Source organism: Hylaeus anthracinus, unplaced genomic scaffold (genome assembly GCF_026225885.1).
Source record: "Hylaeus anthracinus isolate JK02 unplaced genomic scaffold, UHH_iyHylAnth1.0_haploid 11997, whole genome shotgun sequence".
Lineage (NCBI taxonomy): Eukaryota > Metazoa > Arthropoda > Insecta > Hymenoptera > Colletidae > Hylaeus > Hylaeus anthracinus.
Window position 1 is genome coordinate 945,352 of NW_026534344.1, and position 18,959 is coordinate 964,310.

Below are 18,959 nucleotides of genomic sequence, written 5' to 3' on the forward strand. Positions count from 1 at the left end.
GAAAGAATCGACTCCACCCATGTAAGGGTTCGATAGAGGTTCTTTTAGGTTGATAAATAGCGATGGGAGTGAGTAGCTCACGAGTTTAGGACCATGATGGTTTTACTTTCATTTGAAAATTTTTCAATTATTTTTTAAACTTTATTTATGAGAAAACTGTGTCTTGGAAGTACAAAAATACTGCACAGGAACTAGATCCATGAACCTATAATAAGCAGGAAAGTTAGAGGGTAGGTGTGTCATGGAAGTTCCTTCACCAATCACGTGAGCATATTCCACAGGTGTTTCTAGTAAAGTGCCCACCTTCTGTGTGTACCTAGCATTTCTTAACATGTCTGTGCTATTTATGAGAAAACTGTGTCTTGGAAATATTAAAAAAAGGTCCTTCGGAGTTTTACTCATGGATCAACCTAAACAAGCGAGTCACATTCTTTCTCGTCAATTCGATCAAGTCGATTCTTTCTCAGAGCCAATCGTAAAGATTTCCCGGTCGAAGCTGCTCGAACATTGAGTGATCGTGCTGGTCGGCCGTATCGCCGGGCAAATCGTTAAACGAGGTACGATGTGCATGAAGAGCCGTGCGCGCAAACTCGTAAGAAGCCGCGTTTCCCCATCGCGTTCTCGCACCGTACACTAGTTCACCTGACCAGACAACGAACAAGTATATCCTTTCGACATAAGGAGGAGCCGAGGAAATTGCATGAAAGAAATACCTTACCTGTGATATCGTTGGTCAGGTTGTTGCCATTGCTGGCCGTGTATCCGTTGAGAACGCCCGCGATCGAGTCCGAGCTGGCGGTGCTCTTCGCGGGCGACGTCGAGGCGCCCGACGACGCCGACGAGGCCGAAGACTCCCCGCTGAGGGAGATATTGCTGCGCATATGATTTTTCGCGTTTGGGGTGGTGGGTGGGGCATCGGGAGGGCCAAACAGGCGTTTGTATGAATCATTACCGGGCTTGTTGCGCGGCGTTTCGTTGCCGTTGTTGCTGTTCGGAGCGTCGCCGAACAACGCCGAGCCTAGCTGTGATTGGTTGTGGTTCTTGACGCGGCGGGGGCTCGTCTCGTCGGGACCTGCTCCGAAAATGTCGCTGCTTCCACCACCAGGGGGTTTCAACACCCTGAAAAAAGAAAATCGAACATTAGTTGAAGTGATGATGGTCGTATAGGTCAGATTTAACACTAAACCTATCGAGGTTGCAGTTATACCTACTTCTATTGTAATCAAGCGAGCAAATTACTAGTCTTAAGAAAGAAACTTTTTGCAATTGAAAGCAAAAATATTTCACGTGGCGTTAAATTGAATAATGCACGAAACAATTGTATATAAGAATTGTATGAATCATTGCGCGCGAAATTGGACACTCCTTAGCTAACCAATACGCAGAACAATGAAATATCCCTGTTATTCTCGCGTATCAATCGGGATTTATAGCGCAACAGCATGAGTCATTTCTGCGCTCACGTTCTGCTATTCTTTTCCCTGTAGGGAGCTAAAAAATCACCATGCACGAGCGGCTTCTTCGTTAATTGAACCGTCTTGCTAACGGAGCGAGCTTCAAAACCGTGCCTCTCACCCCTCCTCCGTCGTTTGTCCAGGCGGAGAATGGATTCCATTCTTTTAATTGCCGTCGACTCGTCGTCCTGCAAACCCTGGGCCCCTCCTTTTTATTTTACTCTATGGCGTTTCCCTCCGCGGCCACGCAACGCGCACGCGACAAAGCGCGTGCCACGCATCCAGCCGAGAGACACGACCCTCGTTACGTGGAAATCAGCGCAGATTTATCGAGCAAATTGGATCGAGTCCTTCCGCCGTGGGGGACGAGTCATGAACCCCACGTAGGGAAACGAAGGTTCTCAACCCTTTACAAAGTGACGATTCCGCGCATGATTAAGGTAGACGAAATTGCCACGATCAGATAAGGAGGTAAATTTTGGAGTAGGTGGATTTCATGATTACTACGACCGAGTACGAGAGATGCTATTTTCAGAAAGTTTTGTCACTCTTGTTCCAAACGTTGGCTCTTTTTAATGTAACGCGTTATTTGAATGCAATTTTCTGCTGGAATATTTGCTATATTTGGTACTCAATGGAAAAAAGGATTTTTAGAAAGTCTAAAAGTACGTCCAAGTAAGGCATGATTAGGTGAAAGTAATCGCAAAGTAATCACGTGTCGACTTATGTTTCTCTGCAAGAACTCGTTAACTCGCGATCGATCAACTAATCGTTCCACTCTAATTAACGAGAGGACCGCGGATCGCTCCGTCTCGGGGGGACGTATCATAGCGCACATTTCATCGGCTGGGCGATAAATCAACGCTTCCTCGTTACGGTGTCGCGGATAATTGAACGTCCAACGTGATTTGATGGAAACGCGGACTCGAGGAAGTTCGATGTTCAACGAGCATGCCGACAACGCGTTTAATCCGCGCTCCGTTTAACGCTGAAAACTCGCCGCTAGTGGCTAATTCGACCAATAACGAAACATTGAACTTAATCGTCCGATTACCGCTCGATCTGACGGCCCAGATTACCGCCATGGAAAAGTCACGGTTTGGCAATCCAGGAAGTCCTCCACGACCGACAGAGGACGTCTAAACGCAGGTATCTAATCAGACACGAGGCTACACTTCCTTGGAATAATAGACGATGTATGGAAAAACCGTGTAGCAATTTATTCTGAACGTTTGGCTCGTCGTTCGAGTGAGTTTACACTCGTTGAACTCATGAATGTAAATCAGTTTGTTGTTGAAATTGACTTTTAAGGTTTAATAATAATATTAACTCTGGACCTTCCTCAACCAAAAATTGGTGTTCAGATAAGAGATTCGCCCGTCTGTAGCCCACGTATGATTCCGTGGAGAGATGGGGGAGTAAATAACGAGGATAATCAATCGACCGTAGGAAGCGAAGAGTCCTGGAGGGGACAGGATGGGCGCGCCGGGAAATATGCTGGATGACGTATAGCGACGCCTCTGCGTGTTCCTTTCGACGCCGAGCGTACCACCGCTCGCGTTAATAAGACCGTCAACCTGTTTTACGCGTTACGGCGACGCGTCTTCAATTATCTGCGACGAGGCGCCTGGCTTTAACGCGCAATGTATTGACGCGGGAGATAAGAGGTCCTCCAGCGCGAGCTATTAACTAGTTAATGTCGCGATATCGATCGAGTGCAAAGACAATGTCCCATAGACATGACTAGTCATCGCTTCATGGCTCGAATGCTGAATATCATCGACCTCGCGAAGAATAAGAGTCAGTGTACATCCTTACAAATGGATTATTAGATAAATAGGAGGAAGCTTCGAGCCATAGTAATTAAATGTAAGGAATTCTGAATAGGGCCTCTAATAAATTGCTTCCGAGCCCAACAACAGATTTACTTAAACAAACGGAACAATTATGATTTATTGAGACCAGGTTGGTGCTTTTGTTCGACTTTTGAAATACGAATTGAACCAGTAGGAATCGAGCATTCGTCTTCATTTTTCAACCTTTTCCAGGCACTTCCTGGTGCTATCTACCAGTTTCCTCCGACGTTTCCCATGCCACATTATGATCCCTGCTGCGCGGTGGATTTTGCTTGACTTTCCGTGCACACCGTGTGGGCTGTGACCCCGGTTGCTGAACTCACCGTACACGCTAGTAACACGTAACGCCTAACGCTTGTAAAACCACGGTGCTCCTCGCGAATAGCCACCGAATCCATGTAAACTTCTATGATTTATCAAAACCTGGCAAACTTATGCAGCAATGTTCCTGCTAATGATAGAGGATTCAAGCTACGCGCATTTGAAGAATTTTATTGTAGCTATGCTACAATTAAATAATTCCAAGAATTCCAAAGCCTCTATTCTGAAAAGCCCAACAATTTGCATTCCTTAAAGAAAAGCAAGCACTCATAGAAAGAAAGCCAGATCAAATCGAGGTCCGTCTATAGCAACGAAAGTATCTTCCGCGTAACGCACAATATTGACGCTGGCCTGTATTACGCTAATTTATTCCAACAAGTACACTCGACCAACTGGGTTGCTCTTTTCTTGCATTAAACAACCGCAAAACGACAATAAGCGGATGCGTGGATCCTGGTAGGCCCGAGAGGCGGCGTGAAAAGTGGATCAGGACACTTTCGAAAATAATAATCGTTAGCGTTCGCGAATGACGGCGACTATGTCCCCCTCTGCACCGTAAACTGTGCTAAACGCCCGCAATGCATTGAAAATTCCATCCTCGAAAGTACGATGACACCGAAGATAACCAAAGACCATCGGTCGAGATTCTCACGCACCAATTAATAACAACAAAAAAGTTGAAAATAGAACACAATCATCTACTTTGCAAGTCGTAAACGCTGATGGAGCGAAATTGGGACGCTCGCGTAATATACGACGTGACACGAAATTCTGCGTGGGTGGAAACGATACTACACGTCATAGAGGTACTCTTATCAATGTCTTTTGAGAGATATTACGTGATAAGCTGTGAAAAATTTCGTGAATCTAATCGAGGACTTGGAGCTTTCGCGAATACATTGGATTTTGGGTAGCGACTGGCACGAAATTTGATTCAAGGTAATAAAAGGAGAGGCAAGGGAGATGGTACCATCGTCCGCGACGTTCCCTTTCGTTGGACGTCGTCTTGTCACGGTAGCTACGCGACGTTATCACGAGCTCCTTCCGTCGACGAGCCATCGGCGATGTCGGATAAAACGTCCAATTCGCTATGACAAATCGATTCGACGGGCACGCGATGGAATATCCAAAATTGAGGACTAAATTTAAATACCAGACGCGATCGTAACGGGTTCAGGGTCGACCTAACCGGTCCTCGATACGATTTACAGTTCCTAAGGTCGGTGACCTTTCAGACAAAAACGGAAAAAAAGAAGAAGTAACGAAAGACAGGTACCGATACACTGTAATGTCCATCTAATTGCAAGTACCTCACAATTTGTCTCTATTTTGGCACTTAACTCTTTGGCGACTTCCGCTGTACGATTCGTCTTTAATTCCCCTCGCGTGTCCAGGATCGCAATCAAGTATTATTACTGCGCATTAAAGTGCATCGAAGAAAAGAAGGTAGTTGTTTTATTTTTGTTATCTAAAAATATGCGTTCAGGTCGCGAGAGATTTAATGGAGACGCGATTTAAGTAATTCGACGCGAATCGGGAGCCGCAATAATCTAGCTGAGAACCGCAAATTGCCGACCATTGCCCTGCGCACAGTACACATCCTCGTGGGAATGCGCGTTACCTCGCCTCGTATGAGCAAAAAGGCTACCTAGAATGTCCATTTCGACCCACGATACTATCGCTGGCCATTACTCTACTTCCACGCCAGAGGTACAGGACGAACGCACAATTCGTATCGTTTCCTTCGATTCCAGCCATTAATCCTGACCATCTCTTATCACCAAATACTAGGTGCTCCACTTTACTGATACTAGACGAGTTGCTGTCTCACCTTTTCCCTTCTCGGTTCTATCGGAAAAGAGCACAGAGGCATTTTTCATGGGACTGTTCAAGAAAAACTATAGTATCCAATAAAAGTTAAGTTAATGGTCGCGAGGTATCAATTTCACCTATTATACCAAGTATTGATCGCAGAAGCTTTGGTACCGATACGATTAGCACCAAGTACTCGAGACCTCGGTACCTTTCGATGCTTCCTACACCTTGCTTCCCACACTTTAATATCGATACCCAATCGAGCCCAGCCTAATGCTCGCGTCAAGCTTCGCGATTGGTGGAATCGGGATGAAGAGGGGTTTCGCGCGAAAAATGTTCACCTGAAGGATGAAGACAGCTCGGTTTAAGGTGAGCGAGGAAGAAAGAGACTGTAGGACGAGGGGGTTCCCGCCCAAACGGATCGTTTTTCTGTAGGCGCAACCGCAATAAGGAGTCACGCTCGAGTACTCGTCCTAGCTCCTGGCAACTCCGTGTGAGGTCCAGAAGGAGGATGTCGATAACAAGGAGCGGCATTGTGGTCGATACACCAATCTTTATCGCGTTTCGGACAATGGTCATTGTTCCGGGCGTTTAATTACCGCGCAAGCTAATACTTCCTCGATTTCACGTTCGGCTAAATATTTGCCACGGTGGAAACTCGCGTGTTCCTTCGGTATCTCTAAAACCAATACACCGACGCGACTGGGAATAATTGCCAGGTGGTAAACGCAGCGGTCATTCGTTTGTTATGTTCCGACTCGTGGGAGTTCCTCGAATGTTCGAGCTTCTCATCCTGAAAGTTGCTCGATAGACTGTGGGAGCATCGAACTTGGGTATTCGTTAGAGGAGCCCGATTTCGGATTCCATTACATTCGCCACTAAACTACCACACATCTCGATCGGCTCGTTAGGCTTAAATAAACATTTCAAGACCTCTTCAACGTCCTCTCCATTTCGCGCCCATCCTGCACCAACGACTCCCAACAGCTCGCCAATCATAACAGAATAACGGTCTATCGCGTCTAATTGATCCTCCGTCTCGCGATATTTCTTAAACGCCGCACTGCACCGTCGAAATCGAAGAAAGTCCGTCTCACGGCGATGAATCGCATTTAACGATCGTCGTAATACGATTTCCCCCTTCGGCGTCGTATCAGCCGTGAAGGACCATTAGAATCATCCATCGCAACGATGCGCGAACGTGACGACGCGTTTACCGATTCACACGTGCCGGTTCGCCACACGGGGAATAATTACTGGCGTCTCGACGCGCGGGAACGAGCGTCGACTCTCTCGTGCCTTATGTAACGCACGCAACTCCGTCGAAACAATCGGTATCCACGTGAGAGTCCCGATACCTGGGAACGGGACGATTAAGTCATTATCAGGCCTGCGCGACACAGCCTCGAAAGGAAACTGGTAATTATACGAGCGTCACTCGACGAGGAGGAAGACTGTTCGATTTCAAACATGATTTCTAATGGGGGCGAGAGGAATGAAACGATTTATCATTGATGTCGTGAAAATAACAGCTCGATTTCTATGAATTCTTGGAGGAATTTGATCTAATTTATGCACGATGCGAATGTGATTTTAAGCGAGGGTGATGAGATTAAAACGATTTATAGTTTACCTTAAAGTCCCACACGCTGAGATACACCCTGTGTACGTCCTCCCGCAAGAAACCTAAACCTACTCCTAACTTCCTTTCTCCCCTATCAGGTTCACGCCAACGCAAACGGTGTGTTCATGCTATTCGGAACAGACTCGAGGACGTCTGCAGATTGGATCGCCTGTGTTCGTCTAATCGAAACTTCCTGAATCGAAGCTAAAAAGCTATGCTTCTAATTGAAACGAGGCGAGACGAACGTGGGCTAAGTGCATTTTGCCAGGCTTGACCTATCGTGCGCCGCTAGACGACGTGATGAACGACTTCGAGCGGGATTACGGATGGTATCGAATGGAATTATGTTTAGTGTCGTTTAGGATCGGACAGTCGTTTCCACTGGTGGTGGTACCAGTCTTTTCGCGAGGCTTCCAAGTTTACAGACTAATAGGGAACGTCGTTTAGGCTTTCGCCGCACGGGTTCTTTCGCTGGTAATGGTCTAGACTCTAGACTTCCGTGTGCAAAGCTGCGTGTTCACGTGACATGAAAGTCGTGGCATTTTAGAGCCGTGACAGCGTCAATTTTTTTTTTTTTTTGCAGGTGAGGTAAACGACCCTATCGACATTTTGTAACGTTAGGTGGGACATAGAATGGGGATTGAGGAATTGGGGATGGATTAGAAAAAGTGGTAGACTCTGGAGGATCTATTTCTTAAGAAATTTAATTACTTGAAATTTTAGTCTGGCTACTATGACAAAACTGCAGAGGTCAACGAATATCTATTATACGTGTAGGAGTCTGTATGGAAAATAAGATCGGACGATGCGAAGCCTAGACACTCGAGATTTTCAGAATTGATAAGGGAAGAGTGAAGGGTAGAATGTTGTTCGACACTATTGATTGTTGCACAGACATCCCGTGTCACAAAGTGACTAGCTTGCGACATCCTGCACGACGTCGCGCAGCGCCATATACGGGTAGTCGATGAATGCAAATTCATGCGTCTCGAGGTAACTCGGAAAGCCTAAGAGGATCGTTAAATCGTTGGCGAGCGATTCGTCGAACGAAGTAACGACTTTGTGCGCTGGAAACGCAATCAGAGATCGATTAGGCCAGCGACTCTTAACCATTGTACCGCGAAGGCTACACAGTCGATGTTTAGCAACGGATCCAATAAAATCTTTTTATAGCACGAATCTGATAAATTCTTTTTACAGTTGGCCAAGGAAATATGAATGAGCGTTTCGAAGCTAATGAACTGTAAAAAGTGTATATTTTGTAAAATTCTTCTATATGTGAAAACAATAGCTGTTTTACTCGTCACTATACCTACCGTTAATACACATTTCTTAGTTACTTTAAAGACAAAAATTTGTTTTAACGAATAACAATTTTTGTTTTCTTTTTATTCGTGAAATAATCCAAACGTTCTCTTCTAATATTTAGATGCCAATAAATAAATTCGACTCGAGTTCCTGAACTCCATACAGCCAGAAGTGTCGACAAGACATTAAGCCGATCGAAAAGGTTAAGAACCACTGTATTAGGCGAGCGATCGGCAATCGAGTCGCGATCGATAATGACGGGGCTCTAATTGCGTAGCTGGTAACGGGTCGCAAGACGCAAGACAAAAGAAGCGTACGTAAACAGCGTCGAACCACTTGTAATAGGTGTTTGATCGTCAGGACTTATAAGGAAGCCAGATCGGTCGGATAAAAAGTCGAGGATTTTACGTAATGAAACGATAGACAAACTTTTACGCGAAATTAACTAATTGGCCAATTACGCCTCTGCCCGAGTGATCCAGCATCGTAACCGATCGTCTTATTCGGTTCCGGTGAAATCGTTGATTTATCCCCTTTCGAGCGAGTCCCTTCTTTAGCCAGGCGCGGCTTAACGAGCGGATAATCACGAGAACAACGAGCGCCGATCGAAATTTATTTCGACGTCGTTTATTTCAATCGACCACCGTACTTGTTGAAGGCTCGATCGAGAAATGATTTTCTACGCGATTGGACTCTCGTAGCGGCGAGAAAGTCTCGAGGATCTCTGCGCGCGATAACTTTGGCCAAGAGTATGATCGCCGATTCGCGAGCACGTGGTCTCGTCGAGGCGATAACAAGTGCAAGGCGCCGTGTTGGGTGTAATTTACGATCAGGCGGGAATCATCAGAAGGGGCGAAGAAGTTCGACGGCGATGACTCACTGTCGGCGGTACTCGAAATGGGAATACACGTTGTTAGGATAATAAAGCGGTCCAATTTAGCGGAGACACGGTAACGAACCGATCGTGTGCACCAACTTTATAGTAGAAAAAAGAATATATAAAGGAAACACTCCGCGACTGGTCGACGTTTGTGGTTCGACGCGATTGGTCGCGCCATTGATATCGACGGTCTATAACCATCTACACCGATACCTTTATTTATACCCGCCGCTTTCATGGAGCATTGACTCTTATCTTCGTACCTCCGCGTTGGCTGACAAGAATATAACCGCGAGAAAAGCTGGGGAACCGATCGATGATCGCGCACCTTCGATAACAATCGTGACTATTGGAACGAGGAACTTGTCGTGCCCACGAGAAGTTTCTCTTGGCCCTCGATAATTCATACTCCACTACCGCAGAGTTTGCCGTGCATAATTCAGGGCCAACGCAAACTTTGTGCTACCGAGGCGAATAGTTTACCAGCGAAACGCGATATTCGGCTCTGTTTGTGCTCGTTAGTTCGAGGTTGAATAGGGCCTCGTAACGATGGTGGATTTTCTCGGTTCCTGCGGAGATGAAACATGCAGGGCATATTTAATGAGTGGCGTCTCCTTTGTTCGCCAATTCTTCAAGTCCGAATTAAAGCATCGAGAATTCACGATGGATGTTGACTTCTGAGGAAGTGGGCTTGATGGATAGGTAGGAGGATGTTGGTCTAATATACACAGACCTCAATCTTCTCTAAGAACATCAGCTTAATATCTATATACACAAACTAGAGAAATAACTTTTTATCGGTATCTCTTTAACTAGAACCCTACATTGATACCTACATAAGTATTCGTAGCCTTTATATTTATTGAAGAGCCTAACCGAAGAGTTTGACACCGTGTGTCAAAGGGTAGGCAAGGTGGCTAGAAATCGGTAAGGTCCAGACAGAGTTAGCCTTGTCGGGGCTTCTCCGCGTCACGCGCTCGCGAAATCCGCCGTTTCGCGCAGGAAGCCCCGAGGAACGTATTCGCAAAAGCCCACGACCACCGAGGGGGAAGCCCGCCTCGCTTGGTCACACCGTGTCCACCCTTTCGTGTCCAAGCCGGACAATGGGGGTGAGTAACCCCATCTCGAGGTGAGGGTGGCGGACGTGCCCGGAAAGGGCGTCTCGTTCCTCGTAACTCGATACGTTTCGATCCACGTGGAGGCGCCCAGGAGGAAGTCAAGAGGGGAGCAAGGGAAAAAGAAGTCGAGGAACTCGACGTCGATGATACCTCGTTACACCTCGATCCACGTGGACACTTGAGGTTGATCGCGAGCTCTGGTTTGTTCGATGAACGTAAGTGCGTAGAAGATATATACGTCTATGCACGCGGAGATACGTACATTTCGCTCGAGAGCTGATAACTTGTATTATTTTCAAACTTAATATCGAGTAACACTAGGTACCGAAGAGAAATCTAATTAATACTCGAAGCAAAGAATCAATAAGTAATTCTTATTCAGATACTTCAAGAAGGCTGGTTTCTCGCGACAAAAAAACATTTGTCACCTAGAATTTACATCTTCTCGTTAACACGTCTAAGTGACTACATATTAATACGATTAACAATTCCAATGCGATCGACGCGACGCATCTTGTAAATCGTTTCGACCATCCATAGAAACTAAGTCGTAGGATGGAAAAAACAACGTCCCACCCACGTTTAACGACAAATCTCATTATTCTCGTTTAAGAAGGACTCGTTACGAAGATTAATCGTTGATTGATAATTGGTCGAAAATTAGTGCTCCCTCTCGAGAGATCCTCAGATAAAATGAAATTGACATTGGCTCTCGTGTCCTCCGCGATCGATGCCAATTTCTAGTTGAGTCGGCAAAGTCTACTTTTTGCTTGACTATGTATCGAATTCGTTTAGCTAATTATCAGAGTGCGTCATCGCGATTTTTACTCGACAAATCGAATCCTTTTTGACACAGTAATCGAACTTCTGGCAATGGCAACGCTGGCCCTAGCGTTTTTACAGCTGGCAGTTGTCCCAAACAGTTTAAGGTCCTTTGGGTAGGTCAGGACAGAGTCGAACGTAACAGATTCCCAAGTAGGACACGATCTGTCCCGGAGACGAAGATTCCAGCTAACCGTTCAAATTTTCCACACGTCTAACCCAGACCTAACCCCAAGATCAGCACTTTGGAGCACACGCCTTTGGGCTTCTCATTACTGCTAAATCAGCGACGCGAGACGTGAGCACACACGAGGATGGGGCTACTTGTAACAAAGGCGAGTGGGTGCAAAGACACGAAGAACTAGTCGGAGTCACGTGCTCCACTTTGCGTTAGAATAGGATTTGTCCCTTGGTGTTGTTGGCATAAACTTCACTAGTAATATAGATACCAAAGCATACGTAACAATAATATAGAATTCAAAGCAAAATTGGACCTGGATCATTTTTATGAATATTTTTAAAATCAACAAGAATTCTTGATTCTGGTACGAGAAACTAAAGGATGATTTATAACGTAATTTCCGTGAATAATAAAACTGTGTAACACGAGAGGTTCGAAGCTTTCCACGAAATCCTCAACGTAGATCCAACGCTTCGAATCTGTGGTTTTTCAAGTACCTATGTCATCCAAGGAACAGGTTCCAAAGACGATCGAGAGAAGTTCAAGACGCGCTACGGTTGGGTTTGTTTATCACTCGAGGACAAAGGCGCTACTGTATGGAGTTTCTATAGAGCAAGCTTTGTAACGGGAGCATCGATGAGAAAGTCTCATCTCAGCGGATAAGCGTCAATCAGAGTGGTACGGTTCCGATCAGGACGATAACGAGAAATTATCCTCGGATCGTGACTTGCTGGGACATTGTCTCAGCGAGCAGGTGCGAAAGGACTAGACTGGAGGTCGAGTCTGTACCTAGACAATGTCGCACCTGTTTGCAGCTTGGTCGACTTTCTCCTTTTGTTAGCTACAGTTACAATCTTCTCTCAAGGGGAAGTTGCTAGATGATTCAGTCGCGGTAAGAATGACCCTAAGCGTTCGAAGAAGCCTAACGATTGCAAAAGCCGCGCGTAGCGGTCGAACTTTTCCGTCAACGATGGCTGCCTGGGTAAAAATTGAACGATTACACCTCCAGGCCTTGGATTAGCCGGAAGATCACGTGGGCGTCTGAGAAACGTTTCGGGATGGGTACAGAGAAAAATCATGACGACGACGATTAACCGCGATGAGCCCGGAGGTGACATCCGTGTAATTACAGCCGACCGAGTCGAGTACACGTCAATTACACGAGGGCGTTGACCACATTTTAACGAAGCTCAATTGCGCGAATCTTTTCGGCCTGGGCGACATCCGAAATTTGCTAGGGATCCCGTTCTGGTTGATTATAAAAATATTTATAGAAATCAAGTAGGGCTAATTCTGCTTTGACATTGTTTGAAGTTAAGAAACAGAAGTATTTTGTCCAAGTTTGAGCAGTTTCTTTGTTCGAGACACTAGAAAAATAGAAAGGAGCACGTCCTCTTCTCTGTTCGAGGAATTAATTTCTAAAAATATAAGAATTTCACTCCAAGAGCAACGGCCCCGTTCACTAGAATGGCAGAGCCATAATTCGACGAGTATATTCGACTATTGCCAACGAGTTTGTTACGTGAGCCGTGAAACACGAAAAAGAAACAAAATAATCCTGGTGGGTAGTAAAGTAACACTCGTAAAAAGAAGAATTTGTTTCTGGAAAAAGCACGTTCCTAGTTTACGAACTTGTCTTTGACGGTAAGAAAAAAGACGAGGATGAGGAATTCCAGTGTACATCGAGGAGCGAAAATTCGAGGAATGACACGATTGAGTAATTAGCCAGCTAATCTTTTCCGCGAAACTTAAGATCCTCGCGAGCCAACGGTTACGCTTTCTACACCCAACCGTTCCCCTACCTTTGTTCCTCCATTTCGGAGCAATCTCGACATTTGACACGTCGTGGACACGCTTCCGTTACCCGATCCCGGGATGATCTCAACGAGCAAGAAGAATCTACGTCCAATTCTACGTCGTAAAATCTATTATCAATCTCGAGAAAATTAGCGTTCGAGAATTGCCAAGTGTTCGAACACGCGGTTGTAAAACGTTTAGCTACGCGCTCGTTATCACCGCTTTTAAAACTACTCGCGAGCAATTACAAGGGTACCCTTAAAGGATGTGGGACTTCCTGGAAAACATCCCGACAATTTTTATCACGGTTGGAACCACTTAAGTAATTCCACAGATAAAGTACTCGGCTAAAAGTACCGGTGTAACAGTTGTTTATCCTCTTTGTATTGAGATAACCGTTCTCGCGTCCATCGCGCGATGCCCGGCGATTAGGCTGCTCGTAAGATACTTAGAATGACAGTAAAGGTCCAGTTGCGAGAGAGAAGTAATCACGTTCGGATTTAAATACTCTCGAGCAAGGAAGAAAGAAAGTCGCATTTAGGTATTGAAAGAACGAGAAACATTTTGTAAACAGGATTTTGCGACAGCTTTATCGAGCATGTGCTTAAGAGTAGATAAGTCAGGCTTGGGTTGGAATCGTTCATTTTCAAGGTTCTAAACCACATCAACTTCCGGTTGACGAAGTTGTGAATCATTCGTTGATGGAATTACCTCAACGAAATTACCAGTACGAAATTGCATAGCTCTCGATATCAAAGTTCTCGACAGTGACCTTCGGGTTTTCAGAATCCTTTGGGCGACAGCGAAAAGAGCGCCGCAGCTTGCAAAAGGGCGACGAGATTCAAGGACCACCTCGCGAGATGTAAATCGATCGAACCCGTCAGGGTTGGCTGCGGACGTTACCGCATCTTGCTACATTTCGAATCTCGACATTTAAGAATTCTCGTTAACAATAACCTGCATCAACGTCTAAGAATCTGAACACCGTCTTAACTTTCTTTAACTACGTTACCAATCTTTCATTTCCATCGCAAGTAAACCCTACACTACCTCCTCGCTCGTCATACACACTGCAAACACTTTCCACGCCTATCCGAAACCGATCTCCACCAGAAAATCTCCTATCCCGTTTCTGGAAAATTCTAAGCCTACTTCGAGGTACTCCCCAAAAATATACCCAGCGTCACTCGAAGGTTACCAGGACCGAAAATGATTAAAATTCAGAAAAGCCGTACGAGGAATGATACTCTGAGGAAAGGGGACGCGGTGGTTCCCGAGGACCTACCCGAACGTCCAGAACACCGGGAAAGCCGCAGTGCGGTAGGAGAGAACGGGTGGTTCCGGAAATTACCTTTTCTTTCCGTATCCGACATTGTCGAGCTCGACGTGTCTGTATGTCGCGTACGTGGCCATATTCCCCGACGATAGCTCTCGAATCTCCCTCGTAGACGTTTCTCAACGCACTTCGATACCCTCCTCGTCGTTGTCCTCTTCACCCGTTACACAGAAACAGCCCCCTGTGTTTGCGTGGCGGAGGATCGGGAGCACAAAATAATCGAAGACGACGATTATATCCCGACTTCCAGCAACCACCCTCAGGCTCGTCCTTGACTCTGTCTCTTCCTCTTCCAGTAGCGAAACCGCGGAACGATCCTCCCCCGTGCGAAAGATCACGATTACTTAGCTGCCGAGGACACCGTGTGCGTGGGTATAGTCGTTGCCGCGTTCAGGCGAGAAACTGGCAGCCGAATGAGGATCCAGCCAGTATATAATGCCTCCTCCACCGGTGCTTCCCTCCTCTCTCTCTCTCTCTCTCTCTTTCTGTTCACCGCACTAGGGCTCTCCTGCGCGCTCTTCTCTCGCTCCGATCTCCTGTCTCCTTTCGACTCTCCCCTCCCCCCCCCTGTTTCCCTCTGCAAGCTCTGTCAGTCTGATTCAGTCTGCACGGGTATCCCTTGGTCTCGCTTCGATCGTTTACTACCTCTCTCTTGGTTTCTCTCTCGCTACGTGGCCCTCCTGGAGGCTCTTCGCCGGTCTGATCCGACTCCTCGGGTGACAACAATTCTCTCTTGCCCCTAGCTTGACGCACCAGTTCACCAAGAGCTACACCATCCCGCGGATAACCCCGCCAGGCGCTGTATGCACTTCCACCCCCGACGGGAAGGCCGACGACGCCGACGCCGACGCCGACGTCGTGCATTCACCTCAATCAATACGCTCGGCGAACCAGACCGGGGACAGAAGGGGAAGAAGCGCGGTAGGGACGCGCGCCAGCGTAGGCATCGACGTCGTGTTTCGCTGCATCTGCACGCCGATGCACGTGCGAGGACAGAGTCGCTCGTCGCTGATAATGAGCAGGAGAGAGGGTGGTGGTGAGAGAGCAAGCCACCACGCTCGCCTGGCGTCAAGGGCTGCGATCGTTAGGGATAGGCTCTCTTTTGGGATCATCCCTCGACTCGTGCACGCGGAACTTCGAACTGTCGCCGGGACTTTTGGTGGGACTGGGGTGGAGTGGGAAAGGGTTTACAAAGTAGGAAGGGAGTATTTTGAATATAGGGAAACATGTGTAGTTTAAGAGTTTCTGTGTACAGTCAGTCTCATAAATATTTTTACCCTATATATCTAGTAAAAAAGTTTATCTAAATTAATAGGTTGAAAACAAGTATCAAATATGTACAAAATTGAGTCGAGACAGAAGAGTTTCGTATTTACAGGAGGACTGATAAAAAAGATCTACACATCTACACGATTAAATAAAAAGCTCTAAGGATTTGACGTTTCACTTCTACACGGCCATAGAAGATGTAATATATATCCAGAGATTATAACAGAGCATTACACATGTTATCACGTTCCTGATCTACAGCAAATTAAATAGCTATAGTAGATTCTATTAAGCGGAACTCTATTTGTACATACGATAACAACTTGTATCTCTTAATGGGAGATTAACTGAATTTAATTCTACCTTAATTTCCCGAGCAATCGATCGCATAAATTATTGAAAGAACTTCCATTAGATGTTGCGCACGTCCTGTGTGATTTATGCATGACGGTGCAACGGCACATTTCAACTCAGTAGCCAGGCAGTTCTCGACTCTACGTTATTCTGTAACGTTCCTAACACCAGTAGAATTATTTAAAACTGTGCACGTATAACGATATTTCAGTGAACGTATTAATTTCACGCATATTTTAAAGAATTTTTAAAGTTGAGGTCAACCGATAACCACCACGGCAATTTACCTGTTAATTAATAAACAAACGAGACGTTTCGCGTGGCCATAATTCCGTTGCAGTGGAACGATACGCACGTGCGTTTCTCGCTTACGGTTATTTAACGCGACACGCAAGTGAACCGGTACTATGTCATTCTCAGTTCGCGTACAGTGCATAGCGTATAAAAATTAACGTTAGCTTAGCACATGCATGGCCCCAGGACGCGTCGAAACACGTGCTGCATGTTTTATATCAAACATAAATCGAAGACAGAAGTCTGGGACCGTTTCTAATTATTCGTTTTATTTCTAAGGTACTTCAAGTACAACATGATCGATTTTTGTAGAATAAAGCTCGAAGGGGTTAAATGTTAAATGGTGCCATTTTAAGGGTGAGGACACAAAATTATAAAACATTCCTGCACTACCCTAAATACAAATATAGAAATAAATGCAACAACTACAACTTGCGTTTAATTTTTAGCTTGGTATTAAATTCAAAGGGATTCCACGTCTCCAGAAGTTTCAAGCAAGAGACAGCTCGAGCAGCCCACGGAGGATAACGCTCCCCTCGGCGTATCGCACACGGATGCACATGAGACGGATCTCGCGTTGCAATCGATGCGAAATTTTAAGGGTTTCTACGGCTCGCTTCAAAAGAGACGAGAACATGAAGGGTTGGGGTTGCGTCTGTTTGCGACGAGTCGAACACGTGAACCATCGTGGGGGTATTTTTCGGCCCTAACACTGTTTGAGTAATTAACTGATTAAATTGCAGTCCCCTTGTTGGCCTTTTAGAACGCTCGATAGATCGAGTTACCGAAATCGGAGCCCCGGGGAATAAATTGTGAATTGGTAACTCTGTATGGTGTCGATACGGTAGAGGCTTATAAACAACTATTGAAAGATAGGATTCTCGGTCGTTTACTTGGAACGAGTGTTAAAATATTTTGACATTTGAATTGAATAGAATTAGCTATAATGAACTAGCTCTTGCATAAGCAATACTGCCTACCGATTCATTAAACGCTCGTTTGTCAGACTTGGGAAAGACGCGTGACAAAGATAGATTGGAATTCCTACTTTCAAGATAATCAACTAATCTATACATTTCTATTTAACTTTCCGATTCATTAACAAGCCTTCTTGGTTCGTTACGATAAAGTTCAATCTAAACCTGCCAAGTTTTTTATTTCACGAGATTAGAAAATATTCTGTGGTTAATGAAAGTTCAGGAAACCCTGCTTTAACCTACAGTAGACATCTACCCTATTTATTTAGAAGTGTTGGAAGTTATCGTTGCCAGCCACGGTTATCCTTCACCCCCCCATAGCGTTACAACGGCGAAATCAACGAATGCTCGGATTCAATGAGATAGTCAGTCTTGGTGTTCTTCATCGTCCAGCGGAAATAAGGTTGGCCACGCAAACGATCGGAGCGCGCAGTAGACGTGCATTCTGCCGCTCCTTAACGAAATAGGATCTCGACGTATAATTGTCCATAAATAATAGCGATTCCACAATCCGTCCGCGCGCTCGATCGTAAGTAAACGCGTAATTAACGGTGGATTTTCGTAAGACGTCGATGCACGGTTCAATGAACAATCTGCCCATAATCGTGGAAATAATTGGTACGGTTTATCGGCGATCTGTTCCAGACAATTAGGGGATCACGTGCCCAGACCGTTTCTGGAGAGTGAATCGAATATCTCGAGCAGCCCAGATATATTCCCTCTAACGATATTCCTGAGTTGGTTTATGTAGCTTGTTTGGAGCTTTCAAGTATCGAACAGTTCGGTCCCGGAGCATTTCTGCCAGGGATTCCAATTATTTTGGCTAGAATGAACTTGGTTAGAGTTTGTTTTATTCGAATTGGATGACCACACTTTTAGTTGGTTTTGAAAGTTATATTCATATTTCTTTTATCTTTATATCTTTAATTATTGAGCTCCCAGAGCCTCCAAATTCTAATGCAGTTGTCTCCTTGAACACCACTGAGAAGTAACATGTAGTTTAAATCTCCTTATCCAGTGGAGACATTTGACTTGAATTGATTTCCATCGCAATTGTGTTCAAAATTATATTGCCTGGAGTACCCTAGAGTATCGAGCTCTCCGATATCTTCAGTCGAATGTCGTGTACAGCTTTACCTTCCTGTCAACTTTGTGAGCCCTCGAGAAACGTCGGATTACGCGCACATTAAATGTCGCTGGACAAAAGTATTTCGTCGCGCAAGATGACAAACTTAATGCGACAGACTGTTCTTGTAAACTCGAACGCATCGAGGCACGTTCGAGAATAAACGTTCCGAAAGGAACTTCAAAGTGTAGACAGGCTTCGCACCCCCGAGTACTCGTCCTAGATACCGAACAAAAGAGGCTGACTCAGTGGTAGCCTCCCCTTGCTGCACATACGACGGAAACACCTACCCTAAGCTGCACGGAATATGCAAAAAGGTTCACGACAGACCTACAAACTTCCTCATTTATCGAACTAACGAACCAAGACTCGTACAACAACAAGGTTTGATTTAATAGATTTCTTAGCTTAGAAGAGGCTTAGATTG

At 45.5% G+C, this 18,959-nt stretch overlaps 1 protein-coding gene across 4 annotated transcripts in view; it reads right to left on the bottom strand.

Moving 5' to 3' along the window:
* The window catches only part of LOC128889812 (microtubule-associated protein Jupiter), a 53,766-nt gene that overhangs the window by 5,515 nt on the left and 29,292 nt on the right, over nucleotides 1–18,959 (bottom strand). For 2 of the 4 annotated variants that reach the window (XM_054147810.1, XM_054147811.1), the window contains exon 2: nucleotides 719–1,119. In XM_054147810.1, coding sequence (XP_054003785.1) covers nucleotides 719–1,119 — 401 coding nt within the window. Of the gene's footprint in view, nucleotides 1–718; nucleotides 1,120–14,527; nucleotides 15,315–18,959 lie in introns of those variants that run through there. The other 2 variants (XM_054147809.1, XM_054147812.1) reach the window with 2 other exon arrangements.